This window comes from Dysidea avara, chromosome 6 (assembly GCF_963678975.1).
Source record: "Dysidea avara chromosome 6, odDysAvar1.4, whole genome shotgun sequence".
In the NCBI taxonomy this organism is placed as follows: Eukaryota; Metazoa; Porifera; class Demospongiae; order Dictyoceratida; family Dysideidae; genus Dysidea; species Dysidea avara.
In genome coordinates, this window is record NC_089277.1 from 14,243,593 (window position 1) to 14,262,494 (window position 18,902).

The window sequence follows — 18,902 nt, forward strand, 5'->3', positions numbered from 1 at the left end:
AAAAAAAGTACTTTGCTATGCTATATTAATATTGTAGTAACACTTGAACACATAGCTAATTATTCACTATACACGCACTATCAATATAAAAGCTTTTAAAGCATTGCCAACTAAAAGTGCTTTGCTATATATATATGAAGATATCAAATAATCATCAGCTTTAATGAAGTTACTACTGCAATGTTTTCAAGCAAAACTTAGCTAACTTAAGAATTTAAATCATGCAATATGGTAGTACTATATATTAGGGATTATGGACGTTTAGGTTTTTCTGACCACAAAATATCACCCAAAACCAGCTTCATAATACCATCCTGGCATGCACCTTGGTAGTATTGGTCTCCAATACAACTCTAAATGCTTCCAATATATTGTTACAAAATTTTTGGAATTCAATTATACTTGATGTCTTCAGGCAAGCGTAATTCGATAATGGCTAAGGCTACGGACTAAAATAATTTGCTTCACTGTTCGATGTTGCTTCATCCCAAGATGTGCCTTTGGCATACCACTGTACATACAATGCACACATCATGAACTTACCTTTGTTCTCATTTGTGTCCCATTTCTTTTTGCTGACAGTCCCAAGGTGTCAATTCACAGTAGCGTGATGCATGGCTTCCCATAAACAGGAATTATCTGTATTTTATATGGTAACTATAGATTGATTGCAGAGGTGCTTCTAATACTGTTCTTTGTTTGTAATGCTGGTGAAAGTGAAGCATAATAGCCACTTCACTTTTGAGTCAGTTATTGATAGTTGGGGCAAGCAAATTGTCCATATTCTCGGTTCACGGTGACTGGATTGATTGCAGAGGCACTTCTATTGTTCTTCAGCTGAACAAAGCAGCGCAATGGCCACTTCACTTTTAGTCAGTACAGTAATTGATAGCTGCGGTGCGTGTTCAGACAAAAACCGGTTTACCCCTGGTGCCATCCTTTCTTTTGAAGCAGTATACACAGGCTCATCAGTCATAATAATGTTACAAAAAGTAAACAAACAAGTTTTAAGGAAAAGTAGGAATTTTAAGGTCGATTAGGGATCATAGAAAAAAGTAGGGAAACAAGGGAGGTTCGCCTACACCTAACTAAAACTTTAACTAATACTATAAAAATCTAGCATCTAAATTGGTTATCAGAATAATCGGCTAATTTGGATATCGGTGCAACACTATGAAACAGATCATTGCAGATATCACAGAAAATGTCCACCAGACCCACCAACCACAGTGACATAGCTACATTTCAATATCTCCTTTGGGAACAGCAGAGGAAAGCTATTTCTGATAGCCATTCCATAAAGTGGCATCCACTTGTTCCTTTATTTATGACATATTTAAAACAAGGGGTATCTAGGTTTAGTAACAGCAACTTAATTCTAGTTCCAGTACACTAGAACTAAACTAAATTTATGGTCTAGCTATTTTATAGCATCGGTATCAGAATCGGCAGATAATTTCAGTACATATACTTGTATCGGAAGTATCAATAAAAAGTGGTACTCTAATACAAACAATAATGTGATTATTACAATATTATTTAGTGTAGTGTTGTACAAGATGGTAACTATAACAACCAGAATAAATTACACATAAAGGTAACCTAGCTACAAAAATTGGAATATTATAACCACAAACAATAAACAAAATAAAATAGCACAACACAACAGTGTTAGTGTTGTTACACTACTAGTGTAGTTTACATAGTCACTTCACTTCCTGTAAAATAATAAACACATTATTTTTGTTACAAGGTCAGTAGTTGGTAAAGATCTGAATCCTTTCGTTGTAGCAGTCACTAACATAGATGCTACCATTAGGACTAAGAGCAACGTAATAAGGATAAATATACTTACCATTAGCAGATCCCTTAGATCCAAAGCAATGAATGAAGTTACCAACATGGTCAAAGACAGACACACGATGATTGCCATCACTAACTAAGATGAAGCCATTCACATCAGTGGCAAGACTATATGGACTCTTCAACTGACCCCTATTAGATCCTTGTGTACCAAACTTGCTTACATATTGACCATCAAGAGTAAAAGTGACTATGCAGTGATTATTACAGTCAGCAACAAGCAACTGATTATTGACATTAACTGCTACATCATAGGGACCACCTAACTGATCAGAACCAAAAGAAATGCAAAACTGGCCGTTGTACTGGAACACTGATATACGATGGTTACCGTTATCAGCAACATATACCCTACCATTATGTGTTGTGATACCATATGGATTGGCTAGTTGACTATCACCTGAACCATGACCTCCAAACTGTAGCAAGTAGTTACCATTGTCATAAAACTTCTGTACACTGTGGTTACTACTATCAGCCACATACAAGTGATTGTCGTTATCAAATGCAACACCATGAGGATGACTGAATTGACCAGTATTACTACCACTGCTAACAACCTTCCTAACTAATTTCTCCTGACCATCAAATACATACACACAATGATGGGAACGGTCAGCTACTGCCCATACTCCATTTCTACCAAATGCAACTCCCCACGTTTCACCCATGCTACCATTATTATTCACTATCTTGTTTGGCAGGTTAAGAGCTTTGTAATTCCTAACCACAATGCTGTAGGGACTTCCCCTAATTTCCTCACCATTTATGGACACATGTAACTTTGTCTCTCCAACTTGCTTACCTACAAATGAAGCCACATAACTACCATCATTGTTATCCCTCACCTCCCCAACAGTCACATTGTCTGTAAATGATTTTAACTGGACAAATACCATGTGACCTCCTGTGGAACAATGATCTCCATTGCTATCCTTGGTGATGATCATGACTTCTACCTTTCTACCTACAATGATGGATTGTGGAAGACTAGCAACCACGGAAGTACGTAGGCTTGCAATAGCAGAGAAAGAACCAAATTGTGGAAAAGGATCTTTACTAGGTGTAAACTCAATTGAGACTGATTGTACAGGATGTTTCAGTTTCTTGTACTTCTCAGTCAGTTGCTGCATACCATCAATCACTTGTTTCTTTGCAGACAATGCTTCTTGGTCAGAGCTCTTCTCTAGAGCATCATTCAGTTCCTTCATGCTCACAAGTTCAGCTTGTGTTGAATCCACTTCATCAAGTTGTGTTGTAAGTGCCTTCTCTTTCTGTGACACTGTGTCATGTACTTGTTGCTTCATCTGATCTTTCTGCTTCATCAGCTTTTCAACCAATTCATCATAATGTTGATCAATTTTCTTGTTCACTTCATCACCTTGTTTTCTTATCTTCTTCAACACCTTATCAATGTTGTCATGTGCACCAGACAGATCTTGGATCATTTCTTCTATTGGAGTGGTGACCTTTTTTAACTGAGACCGGTGCTTACTGGCCATGTTTTTCAATGAGTCATGATTGTGGCCACTGTGTGTTTTCGTTGTACAGTACATACATACCAGTTCATCACATGTCTCACAATAGTACTTAAGTTGTTCATCATGATCCTTGCAAAGTGGTACTATTGGTTTAGCTTGTATTGGTACATCTTTGTTTGATTTCAATTCAGTTAATGGTACCATGCCATGACTGGAAAACATCTTGCTACGTTTGTGAAAGTCATTACAAGCATGGCAGAGAAAGGAGTTACAGTCAGGGCAAAATGATACTACAGGATCTTTTTCATTGCAACTGTCACAATTGACTTTCTCTTCCCCAGCCACTTTCTTCTTCAGAATCAAATCATCAACTAGTCGGTTGATGAAGAAATTGGTAGCAAATTCCTTCACTCCTCTTGCAGGAACCTTAGCTTCCTTCCTACACTCAGGACAGATGATCTTGGATTGTACTTGCATCTTCTCCAGACATCCTTCACAGTAGGAATGATAACAAGGCAGATACTTGGGATTGTTGAACAATTGATAACACACTGGACAAGTTAATTTCTTCACCTCCACTGCTGACATTGTTCACTACAATGTGAAAAACAACAAAATATTATACACATGATAACAGTAAACAGATTACAGTAAAGTAGCAAATTTGTGAGCCATATCATAGGGCATGGGTCAAAGAATATTTTACTTTGAAACAAAGTTAATCAATTGAATGTGTGCGGAAGACACAAATTCAGCCATTTAGAGCATCTATCACATTATAGTCATTAAAAGAGTTTGGCATTGACAAAATTTGACTTTAAAGTCTTTCCTGCTGCCACCTGCTTGCTCCACTAATGTTTTCCTCTATTGGCATTTATTCTACAGCACTGGTATATATTAGTCTCAGATCCATTCTCCAGGGTGGCGCTTATTGATTAGAGATTATAAGTGCCCCCTCTGAATGGGTCTGGTGAAACGCCTATACCTCTTTTTGTGTGAGAAATCGCCAATTCTGGCAAGTGACAATTGGTGTTTAACAACTAAACAATACAAAATCTCACTAAATCACATGCACCAAGCCACCAACCTATCAGCCAAAGTGTATTTTACCATTTCAGTGTACCTTTAAGTACTGAATATCGGATCAGATCAAAATCCTAGTATTGCCCATCATTGTATCCCAAATTAGAAATCAACAACTAAATTTAGTTCCTGTTACATTTTTTTTATTGTCATGTTGCAAAATGTACAAAAACTTAAGGAAATTATTTCAGAGGTGACTACAAAATTTCAGGTTGTAACCTACCACTCAGATGATACAAACTGGTCCCTGCCCTTACCCCCGTCCCATGGTACTAAAACGTGTACTAGTACTCTGAAGTTTGCATCATTTGAATCACCGTGACAGCGTAGACTTCAGTGTGGTTAGCATGATGTAAACTCAGCCTTCTGCAGTAATGATCAGAGCCTATGTTCACGTGATAGCGGTAACATCTATTTTTAGTCTACGGATCACATGAAAACAGTACCTATTACTCTAAATGATGCACACCTTGTGGATTTGTTGCTTGCACCGAGTACCCACTGCTTAGGAGACTTATGAGGTTGATGACTGTGTGCATGTGAGAAAAAGGCTGAATGCATGTGACTTGACAGGCTTGCATGTCTCACGCGGGTGTTTACACATGATTTGATCGGCACTACAGTTCTACTGATCATTCAATGAGTACCAGCTTAGTTATAAGCATAGATAACATACCCTCTGGATTGGAAACTACAGTAAGCGCCACTGGTCACAGGCTGGTTTCGCACCCCCCACGTCCCTTCAATAACAATTAAGACAAGTTTCTCTGGGAGAAAACAAGACTCACCACTGGTAAAGGGTTCTTTCTAAAGATGCTTTGGAAGCCCACAGCGACTTTTGGGGCAAATTGGCTCTTTATTGCGCGAACGGTAGAAACTAAAGAAGACGAGATGTGATAGGTGTTTACATTAATTCCCATCTCAAATGGTCAGATCATGTTAAGTTTATTACTGCAAAGGCGACTAGATACTTAAATGTTCTTCAGCATTCTCTGTATACATGCTCTGCTTCAGTCAAAGCTGCTGTCTACAATTGTATTGTCCATCCCATCCTGGAGTATGCCTCTCCTGTGTGGTACCTTCATTCATCTGGTGATGCTAAATAGAAAGTGTTCAGCATAGGGCTGCTAGATGGGTGTGTAGAAGTCGGTGGAATCCTGATGGTCCAATTGGAGTGGCAGCCATTACATCAGAAACAAATCAACCTTACCATCTGTTAACTTCACATCTTAAATCATCAATCAGAAATTTCGTTTTCACAATATTTCTCTACAATAAACAGACATCCTTCAAATCCAGCAGCACTACACATCTCAACATCCACCATCAATCCTTACCATTACTCTTTTTTCATTAATTCACCTTTTCTGTGGAGCAATATGCCTGCACCTATCTTACAGATAACCAATATAAATCCATTCTGTGCTGCCCTCAGACGATTTCTTTTTTTAACTGTTGTTTTGCATTTCTTTTGTGTTGTTTTGTGTTAGTGTATTCTTCTAGTATCTTTTTCTGTTTACTTGTATTGCTATTGTATTAGTGTATTGCCCTTGTATCGTTTGTTCTGTTACTTGTGGAGAGCATATTTACAGGCCCAGCCTTCTGTGTAACTGTAACAAGGATTGTATAGTTAGGTTAAATAGATATTATGTAATGCTAGGCATTTATTAGAGTAATGACGTTTGAATAATTAGACAACTGTATTGTACACTTGTGCATTGTTACCTTTGTTGTAAGATTGTGCTGACTGCCCCAACACTACATAACTGTGGTGACCCATACGCATTCGCATTTGTCCGATACACGTATAGGCTATCCCATACGTGTACATCTATACAGGCTCCCTATACATGTATGGGATACCTATACGCGTACAGGGTGCCTATATGTGTATGGGTCACTAGCTTAAATCAATCTATTAGCTAAATCCTTCAGGAGATGACAAAAATACATTTTTAAACCTTGTAGTTAACCAGCTAGCTATAGCTACAGAGCTACTCGAGTCCTGACAGTTTCAGTGACGGATATAGATGGGTGTCTTTGGTTTCAACAGAATCCTGGTTCTTTCAAACTTAGCTGAGTAGCAATTCTGGTAGAGAGCTGTGTTAGCAATTTATCATGGAAAAGCTACTATACTATACACATAGCTATATGCATTTAATTAGTATCCATTATAGCTAATAAACCCCCCAACAACACTTTACTTATTAAAAAATGATCGAGATATTCTATTATAGAATAGTCACTCTAATAGAACAGTCAGGCTACAGCTTAGTACAACTCTCACTCTACAGTTAGTTTATTTCACAGCCTAAAAATATTTATTAAAACTTCACAACATGAAAGCTGAAAGTCTAAAGGACTTGACGGTCCTGAAATTAAACTACAGATATGGATACAGTGTGTGCATGAATGAATTACAAGTAAATAATGTTGCTGATGGATGGTAGCTAATGATCAGATGGCTGTTTAAGGCACTTTACTAGAAACATTATTCATTGAGTTCATATGTACACATTAGTGGTATGTGTACATTCCAATGTGAGGATATGTCCTGTGCATGGTCTCTACAGCTGAGAAACTGATATCTGACTAAGGAAATGCATAATTATTTTTCACTAGGATATTGTTTGTCCTAAATGTATATATGATAGAGAAGTCTCAGGGTTTGGTAGGCTTTTGCTGCAATATCTTATAGTGCTCTGACCATTGGAGGTTGTCAGTAAAAGTAATACCAAGGAATCAGCTTCGTTGAAAAGAATATTAGTGTTGCAGCTCCAGGGTGAGATGTTGTTAATGTCCTCTTGTAGTTGGTCATGTCATTGGATGAGTTGATAAACTGCAGGCACATAGTATCATCAGCAAGCAGAAAAGGAATTGAAGAGCAATTTAATACATGCTGGAAAATCATTGATAAACAATGACAAATAATAGTGGCCACACAGACACTACCATGTGGTACTCCTGAGAGAACATTGCTGGTCTGAACAGTATTTTCCGATTTTGACACACTGCATGAGTTCGGTACTTTAAGTAAGATTTGAGCCATTGCCACAAATTAGCTAAATGTTCAGTATCTAAAGGTTGCTAAAATCTTCTAGAATCTCATGGGTTTCCTCAGAACTTTTGTTAGCTATCCATCATATGAGACAATTCAATACAAAAATTGACAGACTGCTTTATTAGTGTTTGAAAATTTTTCTATCATATAACAGAGAAAGGATTACTGAGAGATAATTGATGTCTAGAGATATCTTTAATAGTTGATCAGTTGCCAATGAAATACATACAACTGCAAATTACTTTCGTATCATAATATGTGACATTAAGCCTTTTCTTGATTTTCTTTAATATGGTTCATTATTAAAGGGAATTCATTAGCTCATACAGTACACATAATGATTATCTTCAATGCAAACCCCTCAATTTTTCATCAAGTGATTACTGCTCACTGTAAAAAATTAATCCAAATCTGGCTGACTGCTTTATTAGAGAGTTGCAAAATAATTGTTATCGTAAACTTCTATATTGCCAATTTAGTAGTCAGCTACAGTGGAACCTCGATTATCCGAACACCGATTAACCAAACTCTCAATTATCCGAACACCAAATCGACTGCTCAATTAGGGTATTTTGTCAAAAAGTGTATGCTTTATTAGAGTAGTTGAGCAAAGCTCAGTATATAAATGTATGGATGTTCGATCTTACGTACTTTCGATTATCTGAACACCCTTTCCCCCCAATTAGTTCGGATAATCGAGGTTCCACTGTAGTTGCTTATTCAGGGAATGAAATTCTTACAACTGCAAAGTATATTCATATCACCAAGAGTATATAATAGAAACCAAGTGTGTTGAACAGTGTATTAGCCTGTGATTAATGATTGCATAAAGTAACATAGATATTTCGGTAATTGTTCGTTTACGTGAAATGATAATTTGAAATGCGTGCATGGCAAAGGTACCAGTTTTCCGTGTAATTCAACCAAGTATTTAACAATCATTGTACTAGAAAAGTGTAGTAAGGATCCAAGATAACTCCAGCTCGCTAAAACAACGGTTGCACAAATGAGCGTGTTGCCATACCTTCAGGGATCCACTTGGCAGTGCCAGACTTTACCACTAGGCAATTCCCTTTAACGCTATCATGTTTTCGCTTGGTTTAGTGGCCGAATTGGACTAAATACAGCAACCCTTAATGGCAATATAAACAAAAAATTACTGAAATATTTGTGTTACTTTATGCAATCATTAATCACAGGGTAATACACCTGTTCAATACTCTTGGTTACTATTACATACTCTTGATACCACTCAATGAGACAGGTATGACATACTTGGTTTCTTAAAAGTTATCAAGAGTTCATAATATATATATATCAAGACACACGGTAGTGTGTCGTGCGACCCAAGAAGCCGGCGCGCAACCCCGTGAGTATATTGACAGGAAGAAAGAAAACGCAATTTTCGCACCTCCGTAGCACTGTGCTGCCTTGATGAAACAAGACGAATTTTGCTGTGTACATTCCCTCCAACTTCAGTACTCCACATTCCAAATTTGAGCGAAATCGCTTCAGGCATTCCTGAGATATGCGACTTCAAAAATTGGCTTAGTTTCTTCGTTTTTTTTTTTCTTCTTATTTTTCTTCCTCTTTTCGCACACTTACAAAAACTGCTATAAAACGCGAACGCGTTATCCGATTGCCTTGAAATGTGGCACACAGAAGGGGGGTATAAAGGCGCATCTAGGTACCAACTTTGGCTGGAATACCATAAACAGGCAAAGAGTTATGAGCGATTATGCACGAAAAATAACACCAATATGTTGTCACGCCTACAGGGTAAACCGCGTATGGGAAGAAGCTGAAAATCGGTGGGTGAATAGGTTAACTATTGAACCTCAAACCTTTTGTGGTTTGAAAGAAATCGAGCTAAAAACCAGGAAGATACAGCGAAAAAATCAACAGTGTGTAACAATTACGCAATCGAGATTAGCTAATTTTTAATTTTTTTATTTTATTATTATTATTATTATTATTATTATGCTTGCCACGCCTACCAGATAAACCACTTGGGGTAATGCTTTGAAAATCGCTGTACAGATGGAGTTATCATCTTAGAAAGGTTCTTCAATGGTGTAGAAGAATCAGACTTAAAGCCACGGAGTTATAACACGAAATCCAACTTGGTGTAGCAAGTGCGAGATCGAGATACTCTAATAGAGCAGTCATCCTAATAGAGCAGTCACCCTGAACAGAATTCAAGAGATCAGTTAGAAATAAGTAACCTGTATAGAGATCAGCTACAAACAAATCACCCTGTAGAGAGTTCAGCTACAAACAAATCACCTGTAGAGAGTTAAGCTACAAACAAATCTCCCTGTAGAGAGATCAGCTAGAAGAAGTCACCTTGCAGGGAGTTCAGTTACAAAGAAATAAACCATGTAGAGAGTTCAGCTGCAAACAAATCACCTGTAGAGAGTTCAGCTAGAAACAAGTCACCCTGTAGAGAGATCAGCTAGAAACAAGTCACCTTGTAGAGAGTTCAGCTAGAATAACTCACATTGTAGAGCTACAAAGAAACTACCATGTAGAGTTCAGCTGCAAACAAATCACCCTGTAGAGAACTCAAGTCACCCTGTAGAGGTATCAGCTAGAAACAAGCCATCCGTAGAGAGTTCAGCTAGAAGAAGTTACATTGTAGAGAGTTCAGCAGTTTAGCTGCAAACAAATTGCCCTGTGGAGAATTCAGCTACAAACAAATCACCCTGTAGAAAGATCAGCTAGAAGAAGTTACCATGTAGAGAGTTCAGCTAGAAACAAGTCACCCTGTAGAGAGATCAGCTAAAAACAAGTCACCCTGTAGAGAGTTCAGCTAGAAGAAGTCACGTTGTAGAGAGTTCAGCTACAAAGAAACTACCACGTAGAGAGTTCAGCTGCAAACAAATCATCCTGTAGAGAGTTCAGCTAGAAGAAGTCACCTTTTAGAGAGTTCAGCTACAAAGCAACCACCATGTAAAGAGTTCAGCTGCAAAAAACTCAATCACCTTGTAGAAAGATCGGCTAGAAGAAGTTACCTTGTAGAGAGTTCAGCTACAAAGAAACCACCATGTAGAGAGTTCAGCTGCAAACAAATCACCTGTAGAGAGTTCAAGTCACCCTGTAGAGAGTTCAGCTAGAAGAAGTCACATTGTAGAGAGTTCAGCTACAATGAAACTCCCATGTAGAGAGTTCAGCTGCAAACAAATCACCCTGTAGAGAACTCAGCTACAAACAAATATGCAGTGTAAAAAGATCAGCTAGAAGAAGTTACCTTGTAGAGAGTTCAGCTACAACGAAACCGCCATGTAGAGAGTTCAGCTACAAACAAATCACCTGTAGAGAGTTCAGCTAGAAACAAGTCACCCTGTAGAGAGATCAGCTAGAAACAAGTCACCTTGTAGAGAGTTCAGCTAGAAGAAGTCACGTTGTAGAGAGTTCAGCTACAAAGAAACCACCATTTAGAGAGTTCAGCTGCAAACAAATCACCCAGTAGAAAGTTCAGCTATGAACAGATCACCCTGTTGAGAGTTCAGTTAGAAACAAGGAATCCTGTAGAGAGATCACCTAGAAGTATCGCCTTGTAGAGAGTTCAGCTACAAACAAATCACCTGTAGAGAGTTCAGCTACAAACAAATCACCCTGTAGAGAGATCAGCTAGAAGAAGTTACCTTGTAGGGATTTCAGCTACAAACAAATCACCCTGTAGAGAGTTCAGCTACAAAGAAACCATTCTGTAAATAGCTCAGCTACAAACAAATCACCCTGTAGAGAGATCAGCTAGAAGAAATTACCTTGTAGATAGTTCAGCTACAAACAAATCACCCTGTAGAAAGATCAGTTAGAAGAAGTTACCTTGGAGAAAGTTCAGCTACAAAGAAACCATTTTGTAAAGAGCTCAGCTGCAAACAAATCACCTGTACAGAATTCAACTACGAACAAATCACCCTGTAAAGAGATCAGCTATAAGAAGTTACCTTGTAGATAGTTCAGCTACAAACAAATCTCCCTGTAGAGAGATCAGCTAGAAGAAATTACCTTGTAGAGAGTTCAGCTACAAAGAAACCACCATGTAGAGAGTTCAGCTACAAACAATTCACCCTGTAGAGAGAGCAATTAGAAGAAGTCACCTTGTAGAGTGTTCAGTTACAAAGAAACCACCATGGAGATTTCTGTAATCAATATATGTGACCGGATTTGCGAAAAGGGGTCTTCCACACACATCCAATTCCGTAAACGTTGGAGACCATAACTCAGTGTTCAAGTAACATATTAACCTGAAATTTCGCCATGTATTCAGCTATAGTGGTGCTCACCACTGCCCAAATATCAAGGCAATAGCTCTTTCCAGTCTGAAGTTATCAATTGTCAAAGTTGGCAAATTGGATGTGTGTGTGGAAGACCCCTTTTCACAAATCCGGTCACATATGTATTATACAGTATATATAATTTGTACATTTACTGATAAAATATTTAAAGTACATCTACTTCATCTTTTCTTCTTCCTGTAGTAAAGAAAAAAACATAGGTTAAAAAAGTCCCAAAGCTGGCCATAGGCCGGCTTTGGGGTATCACACAAATACAAAAAGAAATGAAATCTAATCCAAAACAGCCAAGCTGTAAAAAAAGTGTGCGGCCCTCAGAAAGGCTATGGTGAAAAAAGATGTGAAATCCAAGGTGGCGGCCAAGAAATGGCTGTGATGGTAGGTTAATGGTAAAAATTTTTATGACAATTCAGGTGAATTTTTGTGCCACTTCACAAAATTTACCTAAATTGTCATTATTAAAATTTTTACCATTAACCTACCATCACAGCCATTTCTTGGCCGCCACCTTGGATTTCACATCTTTTTTCACCATAGCCTTTCTGAGGGCCGCACACTTTTTTTACAGCTTGGCTGTTTTGGATTAGATATATATATATATAAAGAACTTTGTGTGGGAGGATCAAAACAAAAAAAAGTTCTATATTTGCCATACAAGCACAAGTACAGTGTTCTATACTGGGCAGTTATAGAACACTTTTTAATAGACCATAGTTCTATATCAGGTATAGTTATAGAACTGCCAGGTCTATTTTGTGGGCTGATAGCCTACTTTGAGTGAGTAATCATCACTCATTCTGGCCAGTACAACCAATCAACCAAGCCAATGTAGGCTGATAGCCAATGTAGGCTGATAGCCGACTGCGCTGGCTGACCAGTCAACCCAACCAGTAAGAGTAAAACCATTGGATTTAATTTATAGACACACTTGAAGATTTCGATGATGGTTGCTTGTGGTCAGCAGTAGCGAACGTTCTTACTACATTTTGTTCACATAAACGGACAAGTCTTAGGAATATCACAGAAATATGCTTATTAAAGTACCACAATCAAAAACTTTTAGTTGTGGGGAAGACGGACTAGACTCACAAAATGACTAATGCAGACACAGCATAGTGCGACACAGGTGAAACACAGGCGCAATGCCTATTCTAGCGATGATAACACTACTCCATGAGTTTCTAATTGTTTCGTGTGTCTTGTGTCTATTTCAAGTTGAAAGTCCTCTATACCATTTAAAGCACTGCCTTCGCTGGTGCTATACGGGAAATTAGCGTCGTGCTATATGTCTCTCGCCCACTCTTTTCATGCTATATTTCCTGTGTAGCACTTGCGGCAGTGTTTTAACTAATACACATAATTATATATTTACTGAGGAGAGTATCCTACTCTCTCATATACTCCTGGAGAAGAGCGTATCATGAAGTTCTGACGTAACGACAAGATTTTGTGGTTTGTGATGTACGAGCAGCTGTAAAAGTGCAAAAATCTTTAATGCTGTGCTATACTTGCAACCCTCAGGAATGCCGTATTTGCAAATGGCCTCCTAGCAAGAAAAGTATACGCAGTTGTCTAAACACATGAAGACATGCTTGTAGTTCGATTAGAAATGCTGAGAACTTGAATTTGTCAGGTTGCTAGCAATGTTGTTAGGCAAGCATTCAATCTTCAATTAATGACATCATTAAATAGAGAAACGGGAGAACTTGGAAGCATTACATCATAACGTCACGATACCCCTTCTACAGGGGTATATGAGAGTAGGATACTCTTCTCAGTATATATATATATATTATAAACTCTTGATGTTATTCATTATTAAAGTAAATTCATTGGCTCATATGATGTATACAGCACTTTACTAAGTGTCTATACATACAAGTATTCAGAAAATGTTATGTATACAAATGCAATCCATGAAGACTGTATTTACATACTCTAATAGAACATTCACTGATGTCAAAAAAAATTGGTGCATACGTTATGATTTCAGAAATCCCTTTCAAAAATCCTAGATCCTCCACACCGGCTGAGTTTGCATCATGTTAGTATGAGGCACATCATACTAATGCCATAATAATAATAATAATGCCACCTTTAAATCATATGCAGCTGGGGATGGCCTCAGCAACCCATCAAGCCATAGAGGGGAGAGCTAGGTTAGGATGATCAAAAGGTTGCAGCATATGTTGCTGTCAGACCTTCAGTGCTGGCCATTGTAAAACTCTAATAATACTGAAATAATATTAAGGTTATAGTATATATAGTCACAGGCAATCATTCAAATTTTTGAATGTCTATCGATACTTTTTGAGATGACCATAAAACCAGTCTACTGAGTCTAGCAGCTTGAAAGGTTTAAAGTGAACACAAAGCCCTTCATATTTAATGTTTTTATGTCACTACAGTGTAGTTTGAGGCAGGTGAACACTACAAGTTGTTGTAGCATTGCTTAGCTCCAGCTGTCACTACCATGTTTTTCAACCGCAAAGCCCTTCATATTTAATGTTTTTATGTCACTACAGTGTAGTTTGAGGCAGGTGAACACTACAAGTTGTAGCATTGCTTAGCTCCAGCTGTCACTACCATGTTTTTCAACCGCAAAGCCCTTCATATTTAATGTTTTTATGTCACTACAGTGTAGTTTGAGGCAGGTGAACACTACAAGTTGTTGTAGCATTGCTTAGCTCCAGCTGTCACTACCATGTTTTTCAACCGCCAAATACAGCAAAAGCTGTAGGCTCTATGGGCAGTTCTGGGGCATGGTGATACTGTACATTAAATTTATTAGGTCCTGTGGAACCGTTTTTGGCATATTTCTTCCCAGTGATAAAGATACAAGCTTTCAAAGAACTTGTTTCACTCAAAGAAACTACTAAAAAGTTTAATATAATGTCTTCACAAACAGTAACTCAAAATATCGCTTCCACAGGACCTAGATATTTTAGTTGCTTAGTTACTTGTGTCAAAATTATAGGGATTCAGTAATCTGTTAGTCTGGATATTGGCAGCATGTTTTTGAAAAATATCGTTCTATCGTGGACCACACACCCAAGAACAGTTGTTGTTCTGCAGTATAAACAAACAAGTACAAACAGTTGTATTACTTTCACAACACAGTTGGTGAAATTATTTATCCCTAGAGCAGGTTCTGTAATTTGTTCCGCCCACACATTTTAAAATATCCCGTATCCTTAAAAGCTGCCCCATACAAGTATGGGCATCCCACATGCGTATGGGACAAGTGATCTGCTCCATACGCGTATGGGATGCTCCATACGTGTACAGGGCAAAATACGTGTATGGTTCATACCCTTGTCATTTGACAAAAATTGTTAATAATAATGGTTTGGACACATTCAAGGATGAGAAACATCTGGCACTATAGTGAAGGTGGGAGCAGATTTTATTCCCTTAGTAGTGGAAACTTTTGGAGTCTGGACCCCATTTGCTTTACAATCTTTAAACATTATTGCTGACCGAACCACCCCTCGTAGTCGGGTGTTCCTCCCAAGTTAGCAAGGAAAAAAATCTCCTCCAGCAACTGTCTAATGTCTTATGGACTAACAATGCTAGAATGATCCTTAGATATTGGGCTCTGCAGGGGTTTGATGATGACAACCCCCTTTACCCTTAGTTAGTAGTAGTAGTAGTGTAATTTTAGTAGTAGAGTTAATTTTTGCTTTTTTGTGTTTGCTAGCCATTCTGTAATCTCGCATCTGTTATAAAAAAAAAATAAATAAATAAAACATTCAAGGAAAACACTGAAGCTCTGTATGCTATCCCATTTGCACTGAGACCATAAGCATAGCAACTGGGGGGAAAGGGGGGCTGGAGCTCCCCTTGCGATTTTATGATTGTAAATTCAGAAAAGATTGATATACTCTAATAGAGCAATCAGTTACTCTAATAAAGCAGTAGAGAAGCAGTGTAGCAAACTATGAAGTTGTAAATAAGGATTTTATGTGCTTTATCAGTGATACAATCTATATTATTTTGTGGAGGGCAGCTGCTCTTAGGTGTTGACTTTTTTTTTACTCTTCAACACCAAACTAGAGCCCTCCTATCTAAAAAATATCTTGCTTGCCTATGCAGACCAGTCTACAGAGCATTATTTAATGTCTTCATGGTATAAATTGTGTAGGAATACTGTTTAGAATCATGGAGTACATTAATGTGCTTCCCATTTTGCCAAAAATACTATCTCAAAAACCTGCCCATATTGATATTATTTGGTTAATAACCAATACAATAATATTGAAAGGGACATGTCCCCAAAATACGCAAAATGCTTAAAATGGTGTAAAAACACAGTGATTTTTGTGTACTTTCGAAGCGCCCACAATATTACGTAGTGGTACCCACAAAAACTGTCTGTTATTTACTCGCACACCTCTAAGGAATACTCCACCTAATTTTCATGGCTGTAGCTGCAGCAGATACATGGGCCCAGCACAGTTTCTGATCCTGGTTCGTCATTTTGCCCAATGAGTTATATATTGTGGGATTCACTTGTTACCAAGACTATGGGAATTCACCTTAAACTAATTAGTCTAAATACAAAAAACAATCTGAAACATTGTGTACATGAATAATACTTCAGTAATTCGAGGGAATTATATGAAGAGTTGTTGCCCTAGAGAGGGCCATTCAGTTTAAAGACAAAAGTTAAGGAGACCCGCTTTGAGAATAGTGCCGCGTGAGTAACTTAGTTTAGAATGGCTTTAATTTATTATAGTTTCTGTAGGCCTATATAAAAAGACACTATGTTTCCTAAGCCAACTTTTAGTGGGTTCCTCATGCGTTTTTGACCTCACCATGTCGGTAGCAATGCGGAATTCCGCTAAAATTAGTAAATTTCATTAGGTGCACAATCCCAATGGCTATTTTCAATATGCAATAAGTTGTGGGAAGGCATATTCAGTATTTATCTGAAGCTATTCAGTTTATATTATCTACTTTACCAGTTAAGAGCCTTATAGCATATTTAACCTTGTGCATAGGTAAGATATATATTATCTACGCCTTGTGATAGTACCCACAGCTAGCCAAGAATGTGCTTCCCCCTGACAGCACGTAATCCGCCATTGTAAGACTTCTAACCAAAGTGACGCGAAGTGGTCAAACTTACAATTATCATAACACCACAAAGTCAGCATTCTCGTTACAAAATAAAGTCGTTAATGCCACTGTAATAAGATTAAATTTTGTTGAGGTCTAAGGACACTGGTTCTGTTGTACAAAGTCTATGGACGCGCAGCGTTTTTCCAATCCAGGGGGTATTTTATAGCCGGTATATATAGCTACTAGTGTGACTTAATGTACAATTACCTGTGATGCACACTTTGTGGAAGCGAAACTTTCAAAGTCAAGCTCAACGGCTTCTCTTGATCTTGATCTGTTGTAACTTCACGCTCAAGCCTCAACTAAGGAGTTCCTGCGGGGTAATCACGTGCATAATTTTGGAGGGCCTCCCCCACATACATCACGTGAACGGACACTAGACAGGAGTAGCATACACTGATAACGGTAGCATACACTGATAACGGTAGCTTTTAATTGTCAACCGCACATATCTGCTCTTAACAAGCTTGTGGTAGAAGATTATTATAAACATCAATAATGATTACTAAACAAGTTGATATTGTGCCGGCTACCTCTCGTGGTAGCTATAGAAGATTATTAGGCCACTTCAGGTAAATTCCTTGTTTCCCATTTCATTGACCTCAAAAATACATGCGGGCGGGCGCTTCATTATCCATTATTCACTATAGATATTTCCACTAATTTTCGAAATTCATAACTAACTTACAGGTAAGAATACAGTAGAGGTATAAACTAAGAACCTGAACAGTGAAAAGCTAGCTAAATGCATGGGCTTTCTGAATGCTAAACTATGCAATCACAGGATAACTGAATAATGAATAAAATGTTCAGTTGACAGCAATAATGAATGACCATGCGGGAAGAGAATCTGCATGTGGGCGGGAAATGGGAAACAATGAATTTTCTAGGAGTGGCCTTATAAACAAAACAAAAAAATTATATACATCAATAATCATTATTAACAAAGGAGACAACACAAAACACTGCAAGAACACAACAACCACAAAATGAATGTATGTGTGTGTTTTACATGTCAGGACATACAGAGACTCCAACCTTGGATCTCTCTTGGGAGTGAGATTTTTCACAAAGGTGAACAATGGAGATACAGTCCTTCAGCCGCACACATGCAATTCTTTTTTTATATTATAACCAGCACTTCAGGATGTCATGACATTATAATAGTATGGCCCCTTGTGCTAGTTATATTTGAAAGTGTTTGCACATTATATACACCATTGAGAAGTTGTGACTAGTGTATTACTAGCTACAAGTGTAAAATATTAATAACTGCAAGGCGTGTGTGCTAGCTACTGTACATTAAATTATGATTTCCATGACAATCGTGACCGGCTGACGTGATCCGCTGGAGTACACACTTCAATAACAATTTTCTGCATCTACGAGATGTCTTGCCAGCTCAAATAGCTACCTAGCTTCTAATCATTTCCACACAGGTTGTAGCTATCTTGCAGCAACAAAATTCCGGGAATAAAAACATCATCATTTCACTTCTCCCCTCTATGTGTTGAGACCCTGGGTGCTTGGGGATCATGTGCATGCTCATTAGTGGGATGGATTGGTTCCCGGGTAATGGAACAGTCTGGTGATAATAGGGCAACCCAATTTTTAATTCAGAAGGTTGCTATCGATGTTCAGCATGGCAATGCTGCTTCTGTGATGGCAACAATTCCTTCATCACAAGATTGGACAGAGTTTGCCTCCCTGCCCACTGTTTGAACGTGAAGACCTTTTCTTGTATTAAACTTATTGACATAAATTATTATTGTTTGCTAAACAAAAAAAATTAATAAAATAAAAACAATCACTGAACTTCACGCCGCAACCTTCTTAGCCTCTGGAAGCCTTGAGTGAAGCAGTCAGCATTGGAAAATTCGGAGTGAGGATTACTTGTAGGCGTGAGAATACAAATGCCGGTTGGGCATGAGAGCATTAGATTGAAGGCCAAATCGTGAGAAACACGCCTAGGGCGTGAGAGTTGGAGCC

The 18,902-nt window shown here is 38.1% G+C and overlaps 1 protein-coding gene across 1 annotated transcript; it reads right to left on the minus strand.

Annotated features, from left to right (window-relative positions):
* Window positions 1-1,468: 1,468 nt before the first annotated feature.
* LOC136257759 (tripartite motif-containing protein 2-like) lies at window positions 1,469-17,260 on the minus strand. The gene is made up of 2 exons (XM_066051065.1): window positions 17,121-17,260; window positions 1,469-3,938 (listed from the first exon to the last, which is right to left on the minus strand). The coding sequence occupies exon 2, from the start codon at window positions 3,930-3,932 to the stop codon at window positions 1,755-1,757; it is 2,178 nt and encodes a 725-aa protein (XP_065907137.1). The 5' UTR covers window positions 3,933-3,938; window positions 17,121-17,260; the 3' UTR covers window positions 1,469-1,754.
* Between the last annotated feature and the right edge of the window lie 1,642 nt (window positions 17,261-18,902).